Source organism: Zosterops lateralis (assembly GCF_965231275.1).
Source record: "Zosterops lateralis genome assembly, chromosome: 2".
NCBI lineage: Eukaryota > Metazoa > Chordata > Aves > Passeriformes > Zosteropidae > Zosterops > Zosterops lateralis.
Genome location: NC_139763.1, coordinates 63,638,606 through 63,665,266, shown reverse-complemented (window position 1 = coordinate 63,665,266; position 26,661 = coordinate 63,638,606). Strand labels below are relative to the sequence as shown.

General features: G+C 37.8%; 1 protein-coding gene across 4 annotated transcripts in view; it reads right to left on the bottom strand.

The window, feature by feature from the left end:
• Window positions 1–26,661, bottom strand: part of FNDC3A (fibronectin type III domain containing 3A) — a 111,390-nt gene that overhangs the window by 4,795 nt on the left and 79,934 nt on the right. For all 4 annotated transcript variants that reach the window (XM_083884966.1, XM_083884967.1, XM_083884968.1 and 1 more), the window contains 16 exons: window positions 23,835–23,973; window positions 23,333–23,386; window positions 22,602–22,726; window positions 19,207–19,381; window positions 18,522–18,608; window positions 13,331–13,469; window positions 11,625–11,693; window positions 10,213–10,331; window positions 8,043–8,148; window positions 7,776–7,951; window positions 6,599–6,712; window positions 4,906–5,055; window positions 4,538–4,821; window positions 2,420–2,629; window positions 881–1,047; window positions 214–341 (listed from right to left, as the gene is read on the bottom strand). In XM_083884966.1, coding sequence (XP_083741092.1) covers window positions 214–341; window positions 881–1,047; window positions 2,420–2,629; window positions 4,538–4,821; window positions 4,906–5,055; window positions 6,599–6,712; window positions 7,776–7,951; window positions 8,043–8,148; window positions 10,213–10,331; window positions 11,625–11,693; window positions 13,331–13,469; window positions 18,522–18,608; window positions 19,207–19,381; window positions 22,602–22,726; window positions 23,333–23,386; window positions 23,835–23,973 — 2,242 coding nt within the window. The remainder of the gene's footprint in view (window positions 1–213; window positions 342–880; window positions 1,048–2,419; window positions 2,630–4,537; window positions 4,822–4,905; window positions 5,056–6,598; window positions 6,713–7,775; window positions 7,952–8,042; window positions 8,149–10,212; window positions 10,332–11,624; window positions 11,694–13,330; window positions 13,470–18,521; window positions 18,609–19,206; window positions 19,382–22,601; window positions 22,727–23,332; window positions 23,387–23,834; window positions 23,974–26,661) is intronic.

Genomic DNA, 26,661 nt, shown 5'->3' with positions numbered 1-26,661 from the left:
CCCAGAGAGGCTGTAATTTAGTACAGAAACTCCTTCTGAGAAGGAGATGGGTTTAGGAGATGCTACCTTATATTATTTAGTAACAAAAAGTTAACATGGTGACTGAAAGGATACTAGAACACAGTAAGCTTTACTAAATCTCAACTAATTTTACTAAACTAGTTATCACAAACGATAATTGAAGAAAACCACCATAACTTAAACACATCATACCTGTTTGAATTCTGAGTCTTTTCCCACCATGACCTGAAGACAGTAGATAACTGGATCACCCTTCATGGGCTGCAGAACCTCCCATGTGATTTCACAAGTGTGATCGTTTATTCTCTCTATCCTTGGTGCTGAAGGAAGGAAGCATAAAAGGGACAGCTAGCTCTGCTTTCCCCGTCACATACTGTCACATTCTAATGACCTTTAAAATTCTACCTCCTATTTTGTCTCAGAGAAACAAAAGATTCAGATTCAAATTTATTCTTCCTCCAGTGTTTCCTGGAGCAACAACTAACAATTCATACAAGTGTCTCCTCCTAGTTTAGGTATCATCCAAGGGAAAGCAAATAAAATTTAGTGAGTATAAGTGTGCATGATATACCAAAAAACCCCCAAACAATGCTTATTATTCTAAACATGCTAGAAAGCATTTCCACCTTAAGTTGCCACTCTCCTGGTAAGCAGGGGATCCTAAGTACAAACTTCTTATGTCAAAGAATGTACAAACCCCAGGTCTTTAATTTTTTTAGTGAATATTTTTAGGCAATTACATGAAAGGAACATTTTCCCACTGTCCCTACCTGCACTTGAAAAGGGCTTAGTATTCTCAATATCCCAAATACAACCTGCTATTCTCCCACCCCCCAAATGACAAAAGAAGCACTCTTACCTTTCAAGGCAGCTGGAACAGATTTGGGAGTAGTGAAAATATACTCTTGAGAAAGGGGACCTTCACCAGCTTCATTACATGCCTGAATACAAAATTTGTATGATGTTGACTCACTGAGTCTTTGAACTTTGTATGTATGACATGGTCCTCTGTATAAGGATACAAACCTGAAAATGGAATGAGTAGCTTATTTTAAACACAGAAAAGGACTTCGGAAGCAGCTGAAGTATTGTCTTGAAATCTGTTCCCACCATTTCCCACAATCTAATGAAAAGCCCAGAAAGACTTATTTCAGAGTTAATCAGTGTTCTGGCTGCTATAAAACAATAAGCTCATTTTCCAGGGGCAAGTTTTTATTTCTCATGTCTTTGAAATAAAAATGTCTTGCACAAAGAACACTGCAGATTCTCTCATACCAAAACTGTTCCTAAGCATTTAAAGAAACTGTTCTGCATTTGAAACAATGGGAAAAGACTGCAATAGTGTCTCTCTGTGAACTGCATTTTTTCCCCTTGGCCATCTACTCCTCCAACATCTTTAGCTTTTCAAAATTAGGTAACTAGATTTTAGCTTTTTGCCCCTTTGCTCCCTTACTACACCTAAAAAAAGTACCATGGTTCCAATTGCTCTTGTACATCATTGTTGGAGATGGGCTCATGCAGACCTGCACAGTAGGGCAGAGTCACACCTGTAGCGCACATCAAACGTGTTTCTGAGAGTTTTGTACACTGGCCACTCTCCTTCATGTGGCAATTCTTGCACAAAATGAACATGGCAACTCTTGTTTGATTTTCAGTTTTGGTGTCCCCAAGACACAGCACAAATTTCTCTCTTCCTGCACAGGCTGTCATCAACTTTAGCTTTTTCTTATCTTTTAAAATCAAAACAGATGGTAGCTGCAAAAGACCTATCCTTTGTAATGGCAATGAATTTATTTCCAGTTAAAGAGTCTAATTTATTTCCCTCCTTACAGCACAGCAATTTCACATAGTAGATGTCTTTTATCTTTTTGTCAAGCTAAAGCTACTCATCAGACATGGAACACTCTGTAGCAGTACTGCTCATCTTACCAGTTAGGCAAGGGTTCTTGCTGTACCACCTCAGCTGACACTCTATTTAACATGAAACAAGGGATCCCTCAAAGTAATAATTTGTATTAATTTCCACTAAAATAATTGCATATAAGGCAACAGAGAGTAAACTATTCATGCCTTCTGACATTAGATCTATAAAATTCACAACACTGATTGGACTTGTTACTTTGACAAAATATTTAACCAGAAATGAGAGAGAAAAGTGTGCTGGTACAAAACATTGCATTAAACTCTTCATGTTGAACTGTAAGTAAAAAACAATGACATTTTTTATCTTGTACTTCTCAGCACAGAACACTAGAGCCTTTTTTGCCTTGCCAGATGAGATGACCTTCTACATCTGCTGTAAATTTACCAAAGCATATGGAATTTTGCCTTTTGCTGCCATCTCCCAAGCATCAGACCACGGCAACACTGGGAAGATTAAACCAATGCCAAAACCAACCTTCCATTCTTGTCCTCCATTTGAAGGTGGTATTGGATGGAGTCAGTCAATGCTTTTGCAGTTCCCTCTCCCCACTTCAGCTTGAGAGTCTGAGAACTGTATGCAGCACATTCCAGCCGAGGTGGATCTGGGGGCAGAGGCTTCGTTTTCAGTTTTATGGTGTGGCTGAAAGGACCCGCTCCAAGACTGTTTAGGGCTTGAATTCGTACCCTAGCATTTGGAAAAAGAGAATAAATTAACTTGAAATTAGATTCTAAAAATAACTGGTCATATCCACCATTCTCATTAAATAGAAAATAATGGTACTATCTACAATGAAGATTTTTATCAGTATTATGCTTTGACAGACTGTCAAGAATATGTAGGTGCATCACTTTCCCTACATTTTAAGGAGCTGGCTTGATTAAAAATAAAAAAAAAAATCAAAATAAATTCACATTAGTGAAAAGAAGCAAGAGTTCTGTGATTTACTTCAACAGTGGTCCATCTTTCTGACTGTGCAGGCCTTGAATCAAAATTTTTGATAGCCACATTGGAGTGATGAGGGAAGGTAAAAAAAACCCACCTCCAAGAGGGGAAACCATATCTGTGACTGTTCTACCAGGTGAGTTCCAGGATGACTAACAGACATTTTTATGGACTTTTTTGAACAGATCCTATTCATGTGAAAATAAAGTGAGATGCCCAGCCATCTCTCTTGCTGTTTCCACCAGTAACACATCTCTGGGCACTTGCAGACACAACCCCTCTTGGGTCTGCCTGCAAAGTGAGGGGGGAAACCAGAAGCTGCCACAGGACACAAAGCTGAGGAAGTTGTAGAACTGGATACTTGGGGATAAGGTAGGGTTTTGTTTATTTCTTCTTTGATACTCCAAGGAAGACAATGCTGGTATTAGATTTTTAAGTAAGAATTAGAAGACTTAGCCAAGAAATTTGTTTCTGAAAAGGAAAAAGCAGGTAACAGAGGCTCTTTATGCATTTCACAGGTAGCCACAGGGAGCAAAATGTGTCAAATTTCATTTGGCAGACTTAACATTTGCTTGTCCAAAACAGTATCTAGGTAACTGGAAAAAAGTAATTGCAGTAATTAAATTCTGAAACAGTCAACCACACAATTGTGAAATGTGAAAACACAAATGTGTATGCAGGCTAAAGAATAAATATTTCTCTTTCACTACAGTCATATTTAACATTATGCTAATTTATTACAGCCCAGAACTAAGGTTAATACATGCAATTTTTTTATTTGCACAAGGAGTTGACAGTGTATTCTATTAAAAAAAACTTATGTGGGTAGAAGTATAGACCTATCTCTGCAATGGAAGTGACTCTTTTTTTCAGTCTATGACACAGGGAGCAACAGCTCTTCAGATTGTTAGCATTACTGTTAAGTAATTATAAGGCACACAGAAACACTGTATTCTGACAAATAACCATAAAACAGTAATTAAAGATTCAGAAAACTGTGTAGCCAGATGATATCCTAATTATACTGAAATCAGAGTGGGCTAAAAGTCTGACTTCAGTGGGACTGCCATTCTTTAACACTGAGGACATGTTTTTGTAACAGGGATTTGGTGCCTTCAGGCAAAACTACTGATTTTTGCATTTATATTTTTCAGTAACCCTTGGACCGAACATACGAGATGATTTCAGCAACTAAAATTCTTCAAAAGAGATGCATAGCTGGCTGATTTTGCAAAATGATACTGTTCATGCTGACTTCCACTTCTTCTGCAGATAAGGCAAATTGCAGCTGTCATTAGATCAGACTGGACATAGTCCTTCCTTGGATGGATTTTACCTTTTCAAACAGAAAAGCAACCAATCCAAACCCTGTTATGAATCTAAATATGTGATGTGAATGCAGTTAAATTGACACATTAACCAAACAGATACAACAATACTGCAATAAACTAACATAAATTACTTTTGACAGAAAATAAAAATAACACATCTGTTTATGATGATCATCATTACAAAATTTCTTTTTGCTCCATGGCTGTGCACTAATGTGCCTCTGAGAGTAATAATGAAGACAACAAAATATACAAGGAAACAAAGCACCTGTTTTTGTGGAGGAAACAGTAAGCTGTCAAGCAGCTGTGCATCACATACCTGTAGGTAGTATCTGGCTGTAAGCCATCTATAAAATAGGTCAAATCCTTCCCAACAGTTATTGGCTGCTTATCTCCAAAATCTATGCTGTAGCCAAGGATTTCAGCTCCATGGTCACAAGGTTCTTCCCAGCTTATAGCAAGGCATGTGGAAGGAGAATAGTGTGGACTTTCAACTTCATCTTCACTTAGTCCACGAAGACAGGTCACAACTGCAGGTACAGAGGCTGGAGTCATACATGCCACTACTTCACTGAAAGGGCCTGCACCTGCAACATTCACTGCCTGCAAATCCAAAGCAGACCATGTTTTTATGGCAGAGTCAATTCCTGTTTCCAGATTTCACTAACAATAGTTTTACATCTTTACCTGAACCCTGCAATAGTATATAGTGGCAGGCAAAAGCCCTTTCACTTCACAGCTGAGCCCAGGCCCACAATAGGAGATCTGCATGCATCCTTCCACACCGCCCCACTCCAGCCGATACTCTGTGACATCAGCTCCGTTACTTACTGGTACCTTTAAAATGGATATCAAGAAATGAAAGTTAAATATACTGACATAAGAGAAAAAAAAAAATCTATCAAACACATCACATCTATATTTTGTTTTTGTTCCAGAGGAGTCTTACTCTCCCATTTCTTTGCTGATTTTTAATTAAGTACAGTAAAAATAACAGGCAGAGTTTGATACAAACTTCAGGAAGTTCAAGTAAGACAATTGCAAACACGAAGTCCTGGACTGATACAAAAAAGTACAGACTGAGGAACAACCTTTACCAAAAAAACCCCGTGCGTCCTGGTGAGAAAGCTAAATAAAAATCAGCAGTGTGTGTCTGATGAAGGTGAACTACATTTTGGTTGTATTAGCAAATGTGCAGCAAGAAGGGTAAAAGGAATAATGACTCCTCTCTACTCAGCACTTGTGAGGCTGCATCTCCAGTACCATCTCCTGTCTTGGGATCCCCTAAAGGAGATGGACATTGACATAATGGAGTAGGTCCAGTGAAGGGTCATGAAGCAGCAGTGCAACACACAACAAAAATGTAAAGTTTACTTGATAGCAAGGTGATCCAGCTAAAGGAAGATCTTACTGCTGTCTTAAATTACTTACTCTGAGGGTACAAACACTGTGACAAAAATTTTTCTTGAAGATGGCACAGTGCCAAGACAGGAGTCATTGACTAGTATTAAAGGGTATTTTGACTAGACATAAAAAAAAATTCCTACAGAATGAGAGTTTACCCAGGCAGTTTTACTTGGCTGGAACATCTTCGTTCTTGGAGATAAATAAAATTTCACTGGGAAAGGCCCTGAAAAACTTAAACTATCTGAATAGAAGGTTGAACTAAATGGTATCTAGAGGTCTACAAATTAACTCTACTTGAATGTTTTATGCTATTTTTTAAAAAAGGCTTTGCTTGTAGATATTTAAGGAGTACTCCTCTGACATTCCTCCAGCAGGAAGCATGAACACTACTTTCCAGGAAAAACAGTTTAATTTTTTTTCTGTATAGTTCTGTAACTCAGATACTTCACCTCATCTCTAAGCTACTAAAATGCTGTGTTTAAAGAGTATTCCCAGACAGAATCTTTCTTTTTACAAGCTTAATTTTTATCTATTGCATTTTTTTAATCAGACATCTAAATGCTATGGGTTTATAGGAAGTCTGTGAGGCTTTTGCTATATTATTACTGATGTAATAATATAAAATTAAATCAGATTATAAGACCAAGAAACACACAATAATCTATTGTATTATGTGGATACATTGTCTCTGAGGAACTATAACTATGTTAAAGAAAAATTTTAAGACCAGACTGCATCACTCAAAAATGCAGAGCAGCAGCTACGACAAAACTTTTAAACAAAAGAACACAGTAAGATCCAGCACCTGCAGCCTGCCAGCTTACTCCTGCCTTGTAATGGCATGATGAATGACTAAGGTTTCACCTATCGGAAAATCAGTTAAGTTTCTTTACAAATAAAGTGATTTTTCAAGCTGAACTCAAAAATGCAGAAGACCATTATGTAAAGACAGGTGTTGCCATGGCATTCTTACCTCCCAGGACACCTGAGCACAGGCAGCAGATCTGCACGTCACTTGAGGTGGCTTGCACTGATCTGGGGGTCCAGGTGCTGTAGTTACTTCACATTTTTCTGAGTATGGTCCAAACTATTAAAAAGAGAGTTGATACATATACATTGTAAAAATTAAATTACTACTTTTTTAAAAAACAGTTTACTATAGTAAGGACATGTAACAGCAACCTGAAACTTTGTATTACTTCTTTATAAAATAAGTTTCTGTGGACTGTGGATTCAGGATTTATTTCAGTATCTGACTATTCTCCAGAACAGCTATAAATTTTTCTTCATTCAGCAAATGCAGTGTGAATAAATTTGACACTTCAAACTCTTGGGAAAACCAGGGAAGTACTATCCAAAGCCTTATTCTGAAGTTACATGATGGCTGCACTGGAACATAAACCAATTGGTACTGCCTATTTATACCTACGTAAAATAAATAAAGAATTCAAAAACTGCTGAGCTATGAACCATTCTTGCAGGGTGGAGAGTAGATAAAAGTTAGGATAGTGCTTTAAGGCCTTAAGCTGCAGACCTCTCCACAAACAGTGCCAACTCACCCTGACAGTTTTTAATGAAGTGTACATTATTGAACAAATCGGGACTTTGGGTACATAACTAAATAAAGCTTATTCTACAGAAACAATTGATTTAAACACATTTAATACTCCAAAGAGGGAAAATAGTCTTGTATCTGATAGAACATTACTCAGAAGTTAAACTAAATATAAAAATTGAGAGTCAGGAAACACTAATTATTATGTTCTGAACACCAACAGCTGTAAAAATAAAGGTCAATTTACAAAGCTGTATACAGAAAATAATTTGCTACCTTACTTCACATGAGAACAGTGAAGTTGTAACAGAGCTTTAATAAAGTCCTTAGCATTTCCTAATGATTTCCTAATGTTACTGTTCAGATAAAAGACATAATTAGCTATTTTCTCCTCCCTTCATCTAAAAATCCCCTTCATTATAAACTGATGTTTAACTGTCTGTTCCCACACAACAATAGGCTATGTGACTCAAATGACTCTACATTAGGAAATCCTAATTTTAAAATTACTGTTAAATGCTTCTTTTGAAATAAAAAATCCTTAATTAGTGATTTCAGTCTCTGGATTGAATTTCATTTCAGACTGCCTCCTTACCCCAGCCTTGTTGGCTGCTCTCAGTCTGAAGCTGTACATCCTCCCTGGAAGAAGGCTCCCCACTGTGCATTCAACATCAGAACCCTGATAAACCTCTCTGTGTTCATCGCTTTCCGCCTGAAACATTTCCAGACCATAACAGGTAATGGGTGAACCACCATCTACCTGAGGTGGTCCTAAAAATAAGAAAGAAAGAAAAGCTTATTTAATTTTAACACATAACACATTTGGATTCATTACTATTTCTAACTCTTATAATAAAATTACCCCAACGCAGCTGAATTTCTCTTGCTCTTGGTCTACCCTGTAGCCTTGGAGGCTGGCATGGACCAGGAACCACTGCTGGTGTCTGCACCAGTAAGGAATCAGATACCTAAACCAGAAAGATAGATTAATGAAGTTATCCAGGCCAAAACAAGAACTATCAGTTATGCCACAAGTAAAGGCAAATACCTGAGTCAGAAACAAGATATTCCCCCTTTTTAATGACATCTTCAAAGTTGTGAAGATGCTGAAATGATCTGGTATGTATTTCTCATAATATAAACCATGCCAAAATACTCACACAATATGCAAAAATTGCTTTTGTATTTTGATACACATGCAAAGAGTAGAATGAAAAACAGTGGTTAATTATCAGTACAAACCTTGTACAGATGCTTGAAATATGACTTACTCAATGTAAACTCATTCTTTTTTGCATCAGACTGCAGCTTAATGAGTTCTAATTCCTTACTCTAAGGGTTCTATACTTTCTGTGGTAGAACCTCTCAGAAAGCAAAAGTGAGCAGAAGTGTCAATCAGAAGATATTAAAAAAAAAAGACATTTCAACTTTTTCATTGCTTAGCAATACCTAATGTGCAACAAGGTTCTACTTCTGATTTGAAGTTCGGGCAAAAATTGCCTAAGAACATAACAACCCATGAAGCAGATGGCATTGACTGTTCTGGGTGCAGACAAAAGTGACCAGAGACAATGAGGGGTTATTTGCTTCAACATGATACAGAACAAACAGGAAGTTGAAAAACCTTTAGGTTTACAGAAGAAATGAATCTCAGAGTCTCATTTCACAGCTGGTTTCTGTGTATGTTCAAGAAAGAGTGGACTGGATGATCTGCTGCTTTTCAGCTCCTTTGAATATATTGATGCACTGAACAACTGCTGCTACTTAAAGGCAGAATGTTACGCACATATTCGTGAGAAGCTGCAGAATAGTTAATTAAATCTTTCTTCACAGTTCTTCTGTTGATTTCTGACACCTACAGAAAGTATCAAGACTTTCTGAAGTTATTTTCTCTTTGGTATTCATGTTAATTCTAAAATCATGGAGTAGGGCTGTATGGAAGTAGGTTGCCAGAGTGAAAATCTCCAAAGGCTTGAGGTCTGGTAACTGGGAAAGCACTGCAGCCAAGCCAGCATTGAAGGAATCCAGATTTATTCTTAAGACAAGGTGACTGTAGTCAAGGTTATCTTTGCATGAGACTGCTATGTGGAGGAAGAGCACATACATTTCCTGTCATAAGGCAGGGCTGGGTAGAAATGGCAAACACCAAGAATATAAAGCTTTAAGATTTTTGTGACAGCAGCTCGACAGTAAAGCCGTGCTACAAGTCTGCAAAGAGCCAGGGCTGGCTCTGTTACACTTGCTGCTGAAAAGGGAGAGCAAATACAGCAAGACATTTTGGCACTGGCAGCTGAACTACAGCACAGAATTGACAGTGCACGTGTGTGTGTGTATGTAATTTGTGTGTATAAAGGAGCATAGTATAGCACGGCAAATTGTTTAGGAATACTGAAAAGTAGAGCAATGTAAACATTTTAATTGTGCATGAGAGGGCACAGGAAGCACAACCCTGTAAAGCCTGAGTGAAGACTTCTTCCCCTGCCTGCTGGGGTGACTTGGCTACTCAAACAAGGTACTCCTCTGACTAAAGGAAATACATTCAATTTACAGAATCATAAAATCTTCTGAGCTGGGAAGGATCAAGGATCATCAAAGTCCAGCTCCTGGCCTCAAGACAGACACAAGAATCACACTATGTGAGAAGCCATTGTCCAAATGCTTCCTGAACTCTGTTATGCTTGGCACTGTGACCAATTCCACAGGGAGCCTTTTCAAGCACCCTTCTTAAACTGCTGTATTGGGTTAAGTCTTAACAAATGACATTGTATAAATGCATCACATAAGAAAAGTATCTGTAAATAAGACAATCATGTCAAACAAAATATAATACCAGAAAAAAAAAACCTCAGATATATTTCTTTAACAAATGAGCAGAAACTCGAACCACGGTGCAGGAATACTGGAACTTCTCTTAGGTTCCAACTATGGCTATTTTGTTAGGCACTTCTGCGCAATATTTACTTAAATATCTACTGGACCAGATTTTCTTACAAAAAGAAATTCTATTTAATAAAAATATTAGCTGATATTACCGTGCTTTGTCCTCCTTCCCCAATGCAATATACACGTAACCGATAGGAAGAGCCCGGATTTAGTCGGTCACACACATGTTCCCGAGTGGCTCCACTGTATATTGTCTCCCATTTGTTTCCTGAAAGGTTAGGAATAAGTGTGTAATGAACCGAAGTGTAATTTGCCACACTTCAGTACCAGCCACAGCAGGCATCCTAACTTCACTAAAGTAAGTGTATGCTTATACCTCAGTATCCCTCAGCTCAGAAAGCTTGAAATTTTCATCCTCCAGGGTTCCAACATATGCCTGATGTTTATTAAAAAAATAGAAACTGAGACTGCCTTGAATTTCCTGGAAGATACTATAATTTCATAAAGATAGTTTCCTAGGTGTAGATCTACTAAAGTGAAATAGTTTCCTTATTTGGTATTTATCTTAAGTAGAAGAGAACTTACTGGGTCAGCAAGCATGTTTAACATTATACCCAAATATACAGAAAAGATACAGAAGTAAAATTTTTCACAGAAAACAAACTTCAAATTACATTACCATTTTGCAGACTATTTCCATTATTTGCTACTTTTAAATCAGAAACTCTAACATTCTCTCTCTCTTTTTAAGAGATTAAGCAGGGAGCCTGGGGACTTTAAATCTCCAACAACGCAATACACCACAGAATTTAGAGGGCTGGTAATGAAACGTAAAGCAAAACTCACTAAATTTGCATGAAAGGCTTGAGTGCATCAATCCAAAAGTGACTTAACGTGGACACAGATGACAGAGAGAGGAAAGCAACAGACTAACAGCCTGAGCGGGCTCCCATCATGTCTGGGAGCAGTGCTCTGTCTTAATCTGACACAGCATTGGAGGAGTTGGAACTTTTATTCTTGATGTGACTGTGTTTCTGAACTCCATAAGGCTACTTAAGAGGTCTAGATTTTTAGATAATTTAGCATGATAAGTTTATGTCCAATTTAGAAATACTGTCAGTTTCCTTTCTGTATGAAAGAACAGAAAAACAAAGAGCAGAAAGTTATCCCAGCTGCATCATTGTTCTCTTTTAACAGTGATAAATAGAGTACAAGCTTTTTTTTCATCTCCCATGCAGACAACAAAGCTACATGTCCCTGTCTTCTTGCCCTAAAATGTCTGAAATGTGTAATTTCATTTCCAAAACTGAATAGATCTAATCAGTAAGTTAAACAAAAAGCATCTCTTGCATCATAGAATTTTGATGCATCTTTCTTTTCTAAATCAGAGAAAAAGAATTTCTTGTGTACAAGCATCAATGTACTTCTGTTTTCTTTTGATATCAGTCCCTGGCAATAACTTTCCCTGTCATAATACACATTTTATTCTTCCCACATGCACACAGAGACAGGAAAAAATCCCCCACACAAGTGAATGCAAATGTATGATCCTAATACTTACCACTTAAGCCTTCAGACATTTCCACAACATATGTGTTTATTGCCGCTCCCCCACTGTCTTTTGGTGGATCTATAAAGAACAGCAATATTCCAACTAAGTGGGGTAAGTTAAATGGCTTTATAGCTTTTGGGGAGGATTTCCCAATGGCAAAATCAACAGACAGCTGGAGATGAGTGCTTATTTAGGTGGAGAGGGTGCTAGTCCAGGGCAGCAGCAAATCACTCCAAGTCCTGCTATGTGAAATTCAGCTCTCAGCCCTTCTGTACACTCTACACAGGAAAAGGGACAAGGGCATCACCCCTGAGAGATGCCACAGCAAACATTTAAGTCACAAGTGCTGTGGAAGGCTGCCTGAGTATGGATTCAGGGACACAGACTCTAACAGTCCTGTAATTTGGACTGCAGACAGAAAAAAATGTCTCAAGGATTTGAATATAAAAATATTTTTAATTTTTTAAGGAGAAAATTTCAAAAACCTAAATATTTTGGGACAAAACAGAATTCAAGAGCTCTACACTGAAAACTTATCTCTTAACTTCTAATATATAGTGCACTATCCTCCCTGGTACAGTATTCATGTACAAGATACAAATCTACAGACCTTTCTTTGACATATAATCCCAACACCGTTTCTCAAAAACCAGCAAAATTAGAATAATGTGAAACAACATTTTGAATGAATATAAAGACAGCATGATACTTCAACACAGAAGGGAACTCTTGCCTAAACATCACACTACAGATGTGCTGGATGAAATTATGTTGGCTCTTAGGCAAGGGTTATGTATCATAAAATACCAGCTAAATAAAATGAGACTTAAGAGGGCAGATAGCACTTCTTTGAAAGGAAATTACTCCAAATGAAAAATAAAATTGTCACATTAATTGCCACATAGAAGGAGTATCACTGTTCCAAATAAAGACTATTAAAAGTTTTATACATAAATGGATATTTTAGGTAGTTTTTGATGTACAAATCAGGCATTTTTAGTAACTTCATACATTATGCATCGTACATAAAAGATCAAGTATTAGGTCCTGATGCAGCAAAGCACTCTGGGAAGATGCAAGACTGGACCTGCTGAGTACTACTTATACTCTACAAGTAAATTTCTTATTATTGATGCTAAAGAATGAAACACTGTCAAATAGAAATAGGTAAGAAGTCACAATAAATGTAATTTTTTACCATCTGATTTTCTGCTAAAGTACGGCATGACACAGTATTGTTTAACTTTCTCCTATTTTACAGCACAAGGCTAAATTTCCTGAGCTTAAGGAAAAGTTTTCCAACATCCTTAGCAAATAAAAAATTATCCATCAAAACCAAATAGTTTGAAGATACAGGTTGAACTTCAATCTTCTCTTTTGGTAAGAACCCAGAATTGTGGGCTCTTATCCACTTTTTGTGGCAGAGAAACAGAACTTCTTAGTACATCAATTAACCACACTTTTTAAAGTGTTGTAGTCCTCTGCAATAACAGTCCCTATTACAATTAGCAAATCATTCTTCCCATATAATTAGTTGTACTGCCACACTAAGTATTTTGAGTCAGTATTTTTCCATACAAATGGATCATAATGGCTCGGTAGACTAAAGTGTTACTAAAGTAAAACCTGACCTTCTGTATAAAAATTATTATGCGTGTAATAAAAATTAAAAATACAAAAGAAATACTCTAAATAAAGCTGGAAAACATTCTTACCCCAGATTATTTTAAAACTCTGTGCATGAATTTTTCCTTTCACTGTGGGTTTGGAAGGTACCCCAGGTTTGTCTGGACAAGTAATATATTCCACTGTCTCACTTGGACTGCTTTTCCCTTCTGAATTATAAGCAATGACCTGCAAATATATATAAAATACTATAAATGCTTTGGATAGTGGTATGCTATTTACTGTTTATGGTAAGGACAAATTAATTTATACTGTATATGTAGACAGACATAATAAATTAGCACAAGAACTGAAATTATTATATACATTCATTTTACATTTTCATTAGTTAGACAGTCACTATACTGAAAATATAAATGCATGCAAATTGCCAGAAAAAAAATCCTTAAAAAAATCCCTCCCATCCTAGTATAGCACATCCTTTTACAGAAATACATTCAGAGATAAAAGAAGTGTTTATATGGGTAAGTTGTATTAACAACAGCAATGAGTTTTTATAAACTCTTCAGTCCCAAGGGTCATTATGGCAAAGGTTGTCATGAAAGTCACATGAAGGACAAGGAATTACATTTGTCAAGGGTAAATCGTGTTTAACCAACCTGAGTGCTTCCATGATGAAACAACTTGCTCAACAAATGGGGGAGAGCTGGGGACATCATCTACCCTAATTTTAGTTTGATCTCCACAACATCTACATAGACAAGCTGGTTAAGATAGAACAGATGGACCACAAGATGGGTGTAGAAAGCCTGACATAATGCCACGCTCAAAGGTTGTTGGCTAATGGTTTGAAGACAAATGAGTGGATTTCCTCAGCAGCCAATCTAAGGTCAGATTCTATTCATTATCTTTAGAAGTGATTTGGATGACAGGAGTGAGTGATGCTCCCAGATTTGCATAAAACACCAAATTAGGAGAAGACAGACATGTGCTGGAGGGAAGAGCCATCATACAGACTTTGATAGGCTGAAATATTGCATGAACATGAACGGTATGAGCTTTGGACAAAGATACAGTCTTGCACCTGGGACGGAATAATCCCAGCACTAGTGCAGTCTGGGGTCTGCCTCTAGCCAATTTTTCTTTTTTCAGTTCTGCTGATAAGGACATTGGAATTTGAGTAGGAGCAAGCCAAATGAATCAGCAAAGCATCTTGGCAGTAGCAAAACCAAATTGTTTCATGGGCTGCATCAGCGAGAATTTACCCAGTAGAACAAAGGATCTAATTATGTCACTTTACTCAGCACTTTTAAAACCATGCTTGGAAAAAACTTGTGTCCAGTTTTGGTCCTCCCAGTTCAAGAGACACTGGGAAACTGGGAGAAGTTCAGAGAAGCGCCAGCATGATGATCAGAGGATTAGAACACCTGACATCAAAAAAAAAAGCTTTGTTTTATTCTTCCTGAGTAAAAAGAAGTTTCTTTGGGAAGGATCTAATCACAGCCTTCTAATACCTAAGAGATAGTTACAGAAGAGATGAAGACATTGCCTTCCAAAGGATCTGTAATGACAGGACAAGAGCCAACAGACACAAGGTGTGTTAGGGGAAATTCTAGCTGGATATAAGAAAATAAATTAATTACCATTAGAACAGACAGCCCAAAGAAGTACTTGAATCGTCCTTGCTGGAAGTACCGAAATCTCAGGTCAACAGAGCTGGGACAGGGTTGAACTGCCTAAACTAAGGCCTTTTCTACACAAATTTCACCCTCAGGATCACTAAAAGTCCCATCCAACCTAGACTTTTCTGTGATTCTAGGAAAACAAATTCTTGCTATTCTTTACTTTCTACTTTTTAGTTTAGTTAAAAGCTAAACCACCTAGGAAAAAAGGTAAGAAGAAAGATGCTTTTCAGCTTTTAGATATGTTTTTAAATTGAGCAGAATTGAAATGACAGTAGTGATGTTAGTAGACTGAGAAGAGGAAATGCAAGCTAACATGTCCCTCAGACATTAAGTCTCCCAATACAATTTACAAGATTAATAATCTTGTAATAATTAATAATCTGGTTGTCTTTGTGCCCTTACAAATGAAGTTAAACAGGCAGTTAGCATTTACGTATTATAATAAGGTTTTTGAATGGTTATAAAGCTTCTTTCAAAAGCCTTAAGGAATATTACTACTAATTAAGTCTTTCCCCTGTATAATAAAAATTAAAGACCTAATTAACATAACATTTGTTTCTTCTTTATGCTCCATGAATGAGTGAAGAGACTTCTGTTTATTGTTTTGCTAATAAAAATGGGGTAAAAACATTGGAGTTTATTTTAACAAGAAACTTAGGATGTTTCAGTAACTATACACTTACTAGTAATGAGTATGTTTAATGTGTAGTATTACTTTCAAAGGGAGACTATGGTCATGTCCTGCAAAAGCTAGTTTCAAGACAATTAGCTATTCTTTAGTTCATGTGTAGCTGTAATAGTGCTAGAAACATACTGTATATTTTAAATTATTTAAATACTAAGTTATGCAAAAACTCCAACAAAATCATATTCAGAAGTGAAAAATATCTGAAAAGGAGTAATTACATGCTTTAGTGTTAACTCAAAACAAATCAATCAACTCTTAAACTATTGCCATTCATATTGCAAAGAGAAGCTGTTCTTCAGCAGTTCCCAATTCTTCCTTAAGAAACAGTATTTTAGGTGTATGTGTGACAACAGCTATCAACATTTTTCACTTGCAGACAGATGAGGTTATTATGACCGTGCCTCAAGTTGCACCAGGGGAAGTTTAAATTGAACATTACAAAGAATTCCTTCACAGAAAGAGCAGTCAAGCATTGATTGGCAAGGCTGCCCGGGAAGTGGTTGAGTCACCACCCCTGGAGGTATTTCAAAGATGTGCAAATATATTGCTTAGGGAGGTGGTTTAGTGCTGTAAGAGTTGGACTTGATCTTATAGGTCTTTTCCAGCCTAAATGATTCTGTGATTCATACTGTGGGACATGGAGCTTTGTTCCAAAACCCAAGTAACTATTAAGTGTGACACAGAACACAGAAAAGCTCAGGCTTGAAGGGACCCGAATGATCATCTGGTCCAACCCTTCAGGGCAAAGTGAGCCTAGATGAGATTATCTAACACTCACTCCAGTCATATCTTGAAATCATTCAGTGATAGGGACTCCATCACATTTCTGTGAGGTTGTTCCAGTGATTACTTAATCTCACCATGGAAAATTTCGTTCCTATACCAAGATGAAATCCCTTCCACTGCACCTTGCAACTCTTGCCCACTGTCATCTCCAGGTGGCTCCTTGTGAAGGGAGAACCTCCCTCCTCTCTGTAGTCAGGTTTTAAGTATGGGCAAACTGTGATGAGGTCCCTCTGAGCCTTCTCCAATGAGAAAGTATGAATTCCTTTAGACTTTCATTATAGGGCAGGTTCTCCGGCCCTTTTATAACTTTTGTGATCTTCCTTTGGACCAACTCCCACTCTGCCTGTCTATTGTGAATTGTGTGTATCAGAACTGGACACAGCTCTCCAGGTGTGATCTGACACAAGCTGAATAGAGGGAAGATCTCTTATCTCTGCTAGCAATGCCACCGCTGAGTCAGCCCAGGACCTAGTTTGCCTGAAGATTCCTTTCAGCAAGGCTGCCCCTAGCCTATAGTGGGCTCCTTGGCTATTCCAGTCCAGGCGCAGAACTTTGCACTTGTCTTTGTTAAACTTCATACTGTTTTTGCTACGTCACTCTTCTAGCCTGTCCAGGTGTTATCTCTAAAATAGTTTTGCCTTCTGATGTGTTCACCTGACCACTCTGTGTAGCATCACCAGCAAATTTCGTGAGGATGCTTTCAATCCCATCGTCAAAATCAGTTGTGAAAATGAACAGCATGGGGCCTCCTATCCCTAGGAGTTCCTAATCCAGACAGGCTGCCAGCCTGACTAGAAACCATTCATCACCATCCTCTGAGTGGGGCCTGTTGGCTAGTTTTCTAGTCATCTCACATACCACCTATCCACTTTGTGTCTTGCCAATTTAGCCAGGGAGTAGGCTGTGGGAAACTGCTGAATGCTTGCTGAAGTACAGGTAAAGAACGTCCACTGATCTCCTTGGACCAAATGGAAGTGTTACCTTGATGTAGGACATAATCAGGGTAGTCAGCCATCATTTACTTTTGGTGTAGGCTATTCCCAACTGCCTGCTTTTTGTTTGGCTTGTAGTATTTCCTAGAAAGACTTTTCCAGGGACTGAAGTAAGATTAATGGGCCCGTAGTTCCCTGGATCCTCTTCTGGGCTCCTCTGGTAGATGGGGAGTATTGTATTCGCCCTCTTCCAGACATCAGGGACATCCCTTGACCTGCATCACTTTTCAAATGTTATAGATGTGGGTCTTGTGGCAATGTCAGGCACTTCTCCTAACATCCAGAAGTGGACTGAGCCCTACCAAGAGACCAAACCCCAGACTTGTCACAGCTGGCTTATCCTTTGATCTTCAATTAGGCTGGTAAGGCAGAGGCAAAGAAGGTACTGAGAACCTCTGCTTTATTGGCATTATTAGTAACTTGCCCCTTTGTCCTGTATGTAGGAATGGCCTCTGTATGTCTTCCCTGTGCTGAAGAAGCATTTTATGTCATTCTTGTTATCTTTGCCCAATTTCAGTTCTAGTTGATCCTAAGCTTTCCTGACTTCAACTCTGCCTGTCCTGGCAAAGTTCTTGTAGCCCCCAATGGCTATGTATGTATGGCCAATATGCTTCTTTCTACCTTTTAACCACACCCAAAAGCTCATAGGCCAGACTTCTTCCTGAACTAAAGTTCAGCCCTCAAGCTTATTAGAACAGGCTCAGCACCAGGGTAATATGGATGACTTACTAACATTTTTTTTTTATCAAGGCTGCTCCTTACCCTAACACCTTCATTGTGTTTACTACCAAAGAACCATAGCAATACTAAGTAATATCACCCAAGTATATGAAACAAATACAAATATAAAACCCAAAACAGCCAAATAAACAGCCAAATAAAAACCCCTGGATGTTAAAAACATGTACTTATGACTTGAAATTTCAAGATACCTGCAACTGTGTTATACCTTTACAGAGGTTTTTATTGCTTCTGCAGAAACCATAATGCAGGTGTTCAGCTGACAGTTTTAAGAGATTGAAATGGTAAGAAACTGGCATCAAATTCAGTTTTCCTTCAAAATGGCCCTCCCCACATCTAAGTCAATCTCAAACTAGTCTGGTGCCCAAACATATGAAAAAAATCTTACCCTAAATTTATATTTTGTACTACGCCTCAAATTCTTCACCGTGTAGGTAAGATCGTCACCATCATATTTTGGCTTGAAACCATATCCCTGCAGAATTAAATAGGATTATTTGAAACATTATCTTTACAGACCAGAGGATCTAACATACTTCATACAAATAAATTAATGTTGCAAATTGTAATTATTACGCTTCTCTGACAAAGTAGTAAGTGCACCTTCATTGTGTAAACACAATTTTTTTTTAAGAGGTGTGAATTCATTAACCATTTTCCAATCAGGAGAGGGGAAAAGATCAGTAAGAAAGACATATACAGTGTCACTGGAAATTTTACCTAATACTTTCAAAGGGTAGAATAGTACTGATTTTAAAACGAATGTTGTTAGTCTGAAATGGCATCTAGAGGGACCACACTTCATGATGCAATTGCTTTGATCCAGCTCTTATAGGCTTAACTTGCATACACAAATCACAAAGTTATAAGCAATTTAAAAGTCTTTGCAGAAATGGGGCTTAATAACTAAGCACAATTAAAAGAAGAAATCTAGTTGGCCTGGTCACAGCAATGACAAGTTATTATTCTACAATATTCTACAATTCCTTGTCGAATATTCTAGCAAAAATAATAATTGCTACACTAATAAAATAACGTATCAAACATATTGAGAATAAGTATTCTAAACTTACTGAGTTCTCATCCTCCATCTCTAATATATATGAGATTCCTTCATCTGATGGTGTTCCTGAGGGTTTTGTCCACTGAAGGGATAACCAAGTAACTCCAGCATTAATCAGCAAAGGACTTGCTGGTGTGGTTGGGGCAGTGCCTGAGGTATGATACAGGACTTCTTCACTAAAATCACTGTTCAAAACAGACAATATGTAAACTAACTAGACACAATAATTAATAGCTAAACCCCAAAATTCTTACTAAACACAGCTATGACAGTTTCTTGGAGATACGCACAATGGGAAATTACAAGCTGTTACACGCAAACAACTTCACTTGCCCATGAGTCTGTCAGTAACAAAATATCTGAACAAGGTTAACATGTTCATAATTAAAAGATTCCTTTGTACTATATAACTGCAATGTTTTGCTAACCAAAACATTTTACTTTTTCATATTAACTCAGTATTCTAAACCACTAATATTATTATTAATATGCAATATATTAATACCACAGTGTCCTTCCTTTTCAAAGTGAAAACATGAAGGCATAAAAAAATTTATGTCAAGACCTCAAAACAAACTTTACTTATGTGTTCTGAGCTTACTTTGAAGTACTGGTTTCTGGAGAGATTCAGAAAATAATAGTCTCATTCAATGGTGAGCTACCTTAGGAGTTGATAAAATTAAAGTCTTATTACCGAAAAAGAAGTAGAGCGTACACCAGTGAATCTCCTAACACAATTGTTATTCTTATCTGATTTAGGTTAGACACACGTTGTGGTGAAAATACAAACAAATTACATAAAAAGTGCTACTGTGAAAGAGAGGGATGCAAAAGTTAGTGAAGTGGTACTATGCTTGCACAGATAGTCTGATATGCATCCAGCTAGACTAAAAAGCTCTGCCTGCTCTCAGCTGGCTTTGCTGCTTTATATCAGATCTGAAGAATCACTTAAAATCCTAAAACTAGTCTATTTTGAATCATATGAAACTAATGTCAAATTGTAATTTTAAACTAAAAGCTAAGGATTACCTAAGTGAGCATCAGGAAGCCCTGAAAATAAAATCCTCTGTATAGCTTAAACAAAGATACCAGTTAAGTATCTCATATGTTTTGAACATGACTTTCCTGAAAAATCTCAATAAAAAGATAACTCAATTTCACTTTCTCTCTTACTCAACCTATATTACAGCGATGCACATGTTATAAATTTTAGTCTGCATTGAGGTATTTTTGGCGTTCAAAGGAAAAAATCTTACAGACAACACATTATCAAGAGTGCTGATAGCATAGAAAACAATCTGTGAGGACTGTCAAAGAGACATGAAACAAGAAAGGAAAAAGTAAAAAACAAAAGGAGAATTCCAAATTTGTGGGAATAGTAATCTTTTTTCTTGTAAGAAGTTACAATCAAGAAAATTTCTGAATGGAGATTAGGTGGTACAATATATTTACTAAAAAAAAATAAACCAGCATTTTGTAGGCAACCTGAAGAAAGCATGAAGAGAGGTTAGACACAAGTAGTATGTTTAACTCTTCAAAACTAACTATTGAAGGAGTCACCTTAGAAGTAGGTATAAAAAACCCCACATCTTAAAAAGATTTAGTCTCTAAACTTGCTTGAACCACTCCAAAATACACTGAAAAAAACTGAGTCCCAGTCATAGCCATATTTGAATGACTTTAAACAATTCCCTCAGAAGTACAGTACTATCTATTTTTGAAAATAGATTTTATTTTTCCAGTTTTCCTTAACCACTGTTTCATGTAGGTTAGAATTAAATTTAAAAATTAGTAGCTCAGAGATAAAATATCTGTTCTTGTTGGTAAAATTATTTACATAAAATTCTGTCTCCAGATGCCTAATGTTCCCAACATTCTTCATAAGGGATAAACAGGCACTCTACACTAATAAATATTATTTCAAGAGACTTCTTAATTAAATAATACCATAAGGACAATAAAACACATCTTCACAAGGCTATGAAATACTGATTTAAAAATCTATTCAGTGTGATTAGTTTAAGAAGGGTACTTAACTGATCAGTGTCTTCAAAGCTTACGCTAGAGGAATCTGTAATATGTGCAGCTATTCCTAGAGGGCTACATTTACACTCAGATGTAAAAGGGGAACAGGAAGAGATCTCAGGCACTGCACCCTGCTTAACTGCCAGCTCTCTCCCTGTCTTTATTTTTAACAGTTCCAACTGAATCTCATCAAGACAAAGTCCAGGAGTAGCTCAAGAGAATAATTAATTCCAGGAACATCATCCAGAAGGCAGTAATGTAATAAAGACTATTGGAGTACACCAAAAGTCATTCTAGTCCACTACAATGTCTTCTGACAGTAGCACAAAGCAGGTGCTTAAGGAAAGACATAGCAACAGGCACTTTTTGCAATGCATTCCCTGAGTGCTCTCCAAGGCCTCCCACCACATGATCTCCTGAGCCAGCTGTATTTTTCACATACTTATTAGTCTGCAGAAGATTCCTTCTGCCCAGCATGAATTATGACCCTGGGTCTGGCTCCCTACTCTTTACATTGTTCTTCAACACTGGTCAAGCAGTAATCTGTTGCTTCAAGCACCTCCTTCTGCCAGATAAAGGACACACAACACACCCCCTATATTTCATGTTATAAAAATACCACTTTAGTGAGCTGCAGCACGATGTTCCTAATATTTGAATTAAAAAACAAACACAAAAAGCAATTTTATGCTGATAGTGAGGGAAACTATTTTTATGCCCCACAGGACCCTCAAGGTCCAAGTACCACTAGGTAGCATGGACAACCAGGAGTCTGCTGTAGAGGAGATGAGCTCTGGTAGTGTGATTGTTAGCCAGGTGCATCTGTTTTGCCTGATGATCAAAAGGCACACTCAAGACCTAATGCACCCAGTAATGCAAGCATAACTTCATAAAACATTTTTTTCCCAAGTTCTTACTTATATTCTCCACTGAAGTTGTAAGTCATTCATTCAAAAAATCAAAACAAACTTTGGTTCTCTTTAACATCTGAAAAGTAGTAATTAAAAGCATGAACCACATATCCTAAACGTTTATAATAAGCTCTTGAACTTCCAAAGAATTCATTGATATGGTAACGTCATATTCTGTCTACTTCCCAGGGTAACAGGAGACTAACAGACACCTTAGATGAAGGGACAATATCCCAGCACACAGGCTACCTGCAAAAAGAATAATCCAATCACATACTGTGAGTTAACTAAGCAGTTGGACTAGATGATCACTGCAGGTACCTTCCAACTGAAATATTATATAATCTATATTCCATTTCAGATCATTTGGACAAAAGACCTTTTTCTTTAAATGCCACCATGTTTTTCCTAAATTAGCACACACATGCATGCATATGCATTCCATATTTATGTATATAATAGTATTTACCTCATTCCCATGTCATTTTTGGCTGCTAGCCTAAAGGTGTACCCCATTGCTGGTGATAGTTTAGTGATTCTGTACTGCTTCTGTTGACCGTAGTAACACTGGCAAAACTCTCCATTTCCTTTCCCCTAAAAAGTAATAAGTTAGTCATATTATTCACCTTATTACATATGCATCTATCTATTTAAGAGCACACAAACATGAAGTAAATCCTTTTTGAAATTAAATACAACTCAAGAATCTCCATATGGTGAGGCATAGCATATGAAACTTTGTATTCAATTAGCAGCTTTTTTCCTTCCTTTCCATTTCGCAGTTTCTTGGGGCTGAAAAGAATAAAAGCCATGAAGATCCTGCAGCTCTGCCATCTCAGGATAGCTGTCCAGGTAGAGACTGCAAGATTGTTGCAGGGCTATAGTTGATCCACCCACTTATTAAAAAAGAAAGTCTTTTATAGGAAAATGACCCTTCTGTGTCAGCTCTTGAACACAGTACTGGACTAGAAGTGAAAAAACTACTATTTAGAGTGGCAGAATCATGCAATTAAGATCCTTTTATGTTATATCCCCCTAGAAAAAAACTGAGCAGTAACTATAGTAATTGTGTCAGGAGTTATGTATTTGTCACATGCCTCAGGCAAAAATCTTAATTTTCATACAACTTGATGTGCACAGTCACATACAGCTACTTAAAAATAATAGAAGACTAAAAATACAATAGAATAACTTGCTTACTTCATCCCATTCTAAAAGGTAACTGTGGATTTTGGAACCATTATCACAAGATGCCTGTAACAAGAAAACAAGAAAATTAGAATTCTAACTGGATACAAGATCACTTAAAACCATGAGAAGAACAGTGGAAGAAAAATAATGCTCCCCTTAAATTAATGTTTCACTTGCCAAGTCCTAGTTCAGTTGCTATACAATGAATGCTTGTTTCATGGTTATGGAATTTTTTCCAATTTATGGAATTTTTCCAATTTTTCCAGTCCTTGAAATGCATTGGGTACTGAACTCAGTAATTTTACCTTGAAAGACTCCTTGCTTTTCTGTGAATCCTTCTCTTTTTACTCAAGCCCACATTTAACGCAGTAAATCTATTTCCAGTCAAGGAACTGTGACTGAAATGAGTAGGTTTGACAAAAATTTTCAGTTTCAATGAACTGGTATTTTATTGGTAAATCCCTAATAATTCTGAATAATTCTATTTTAGAGGCTATGAAGCAATCCTTACCTTCCACTGAAGAGTAAGAGAATTTTTGGTCCGATTAGTTATCCTGGGCAGATTTGGAGTATCAGGTTCACAACTTGCTGTGGTAAAACTCTCTGCTTCCGAAGGGCTCCCCTTTACACAGTTGCATTCTACTTGGACTCTAAAGTGAAAGAGAGTCAATAACACTTTACTTCAAAATCTGTATCGTTTCCAAAGAAAACCAAGCATTTGGAATTAAGTTGCTGCCTTGATACTTCATTATTAAAATATCACTGTTGTAAATAAATAACTGGGGGAAACATCTCAGTCAATAGAAGCAATGAGGAAGAAAAGAGTCCTTTACTTCAGATGCACATCATTACCATCAGTTGGCTTTACTCTCACAATTATATTTGAAATATGTCTGTTATTAGCTGTACTTTGGTTAGAAAATAATGGTAGCATTTTGCAGGCTCATTATCTGATGTAGAGATATAAACTTATATTATGAATAATTCTTCTGCAAGTGCTTTCGTCAGATGAGCACAATGAAGCTGTTGATGTATTTTCAGAGTATCCTCTGCACTCAAATGAGTGTCCTGATGAGTGTGTTCACCTTGTCCTTTCCTTTGGTAAGGCTATGAATTAGCTCTCCACATACTTCCAGAGTGAATTTTGCTTCTGTCTCAAGGAGAAACGACTTGTTTTTTAAAAGGCTTGTATCCAAAAGGAAATACATGATAATCATCTGGTCTCCCCCTGCCCCCTAAGCTGTGCAGCTATGCCTTGCCTCTTTGGGTCAATGGCACATTACTTTCTTCTGACTCATCTGTTCCATTGAAAAAAAAAAAACAAAAAAAACCCAAACCAAAACTCCCCAAAAAAACCTTTCCTCTGATCACCAATATAAGATCTGGGTTGCCAGCTTAAGAAGATACAAAAATCCTGATATATTTTTGATGCATGAACAGCAAATTACAGGAAATCTGGCTTTATAGATTTCACAAACAGAGAGAAGACATTCAAACAATGACTAAAGTTGAACACAAAGTTATTTGTGCATACAGCTGCAAATATGTAATATGCCAGTGATCTTGATGGTTGGGTGGTTCCAGTATTTGTTGATTTTTTTGCTGTGTTCATACTAGCACAATTCTGTTTAGGAAGAGCCTGGACAGCCAAGCCACATATTGCCTACAACAACCAGAATTAAGCAAGAAAAAATATGAATGTAGCCTGATAGAAGAGGACTTAAGACAGGAAAAAAAGTTCCGAGGCACTGACCCTTATGGTCTATGAATTTTCAACTTCAACCTTGTTGGAAAAAACATATAAATGCTACTAAAAATAAAAAACAAAATGACAGGTAAACACTTTCATATGAAAGAGCTTAGAGCCAACTTACCATTCATCCTTCTCCTGACCATGTGTTCCAGGCAATACAGGGGCTCATATTAAATGAGGGCTGTGATAAGAACAGACCAACACTCTTTTGCTTTCTGTTTGATAACCAGGACAATACTCTGGAAAACAGCTCTGGGAGGTGTAGGCCCCTTCACACCAAGGACTGGGAACTTAGTTCTCCGACTTGAGCAAATGCCAAAAAGGCTATTGTACAAGGCAAATCCTATCCTAAACCCGATGTGGAAGGAGGCAGAACGTTGTTAACTGAGACCCATACTCTGACACAATTCTGTCCCCTTTCCTTCCTTCCAGTTGCCTCTAAATTGCTTCCCTTGGTCAATACACAGGGATCTTGGGGTTCGTGACACAGTCAAGAGAGGCAGGACATTCACTAATGTCTAAGGTACTCTACACTTGCCATTACTTCCTGAAAAGGCACTTCTTTTAAGGAGGCCTTCATTTCTACCTTCCCAATGTTATTTATTTGTAAACTGCGGTATTCACACTATTTTTTTTAAACCAGAGAATAGTTTGGGTTGGAAGAGACCTTTAAAGGTCAACTTGTCCAAACTGCCCTGCAATACACAGAGACATCTTCAACTAGATCAGGCTGCTTAGAGCCCTGCCCAACCTCTCCCTGAATGATTTCCAGGGATGGGGCATCCACCACCTCCCTGGGCAAGCTGTTCCACCACCCCCTCAGTGCAAAAACTTTTTTCCATATAACTAGTCTAAATCTACTCTCTTTTAGTTTGAAACCATTATCTCTTGTCCTGCCACAACAGACCCTACTAAAAAGTCTGTCTCCATCTTTCTTACAGGCCCTCTTTAAGTACTGAATTTTCTCCAGACTGAACGACTTTTGTGGCCCTCCTCTAGAGCTACTCTAACAGGTCACCATCCTTCTCATGCTGGGCATGCCAGAGCTGGACACAGCACTCCACGTGGGGTCTCACCAGAGTGGAGCAGAAGGACAGAACTCCCGCTGGCCACCCTGCTTTTGATGCTGCCCAGGACACAGTTGGCTTTTTGGGCTGCAAGCACACATTGTCAGGTCATGCCCGGCTCTCCATCCACCAGGACTACTGCATCCTTCTTGGCAGGGCTGCTCTCAATCCCTTCATCCTGCAGCCTGTGATGATACCAGGGCTACCCCAACCCAAGGGCAGCATCTTGCACTTGGCTTTGCTGAACCTCAGGAGGTTCCCATAGTCTCACTGCTCAAGTTTGTCCAGGTCCCTCTGGATGGTATCCTGCCCTTCAGGTGTGTCAAGTGCACCACTTGGTGGTTGACACTGCAGCTGCTTGGTGTTTTCTGCTGGAAGTTCACTCGATCCCACTGTCTATGTCACTGATGAAGATTTTTGACAGCACCGGTCCAAGACGGGCCCCTGTGGGACACCACTTGCCACTAATCTCCATCTGGACATTGGGCCATTGACCACTATACTGTGAGTGTGACCAT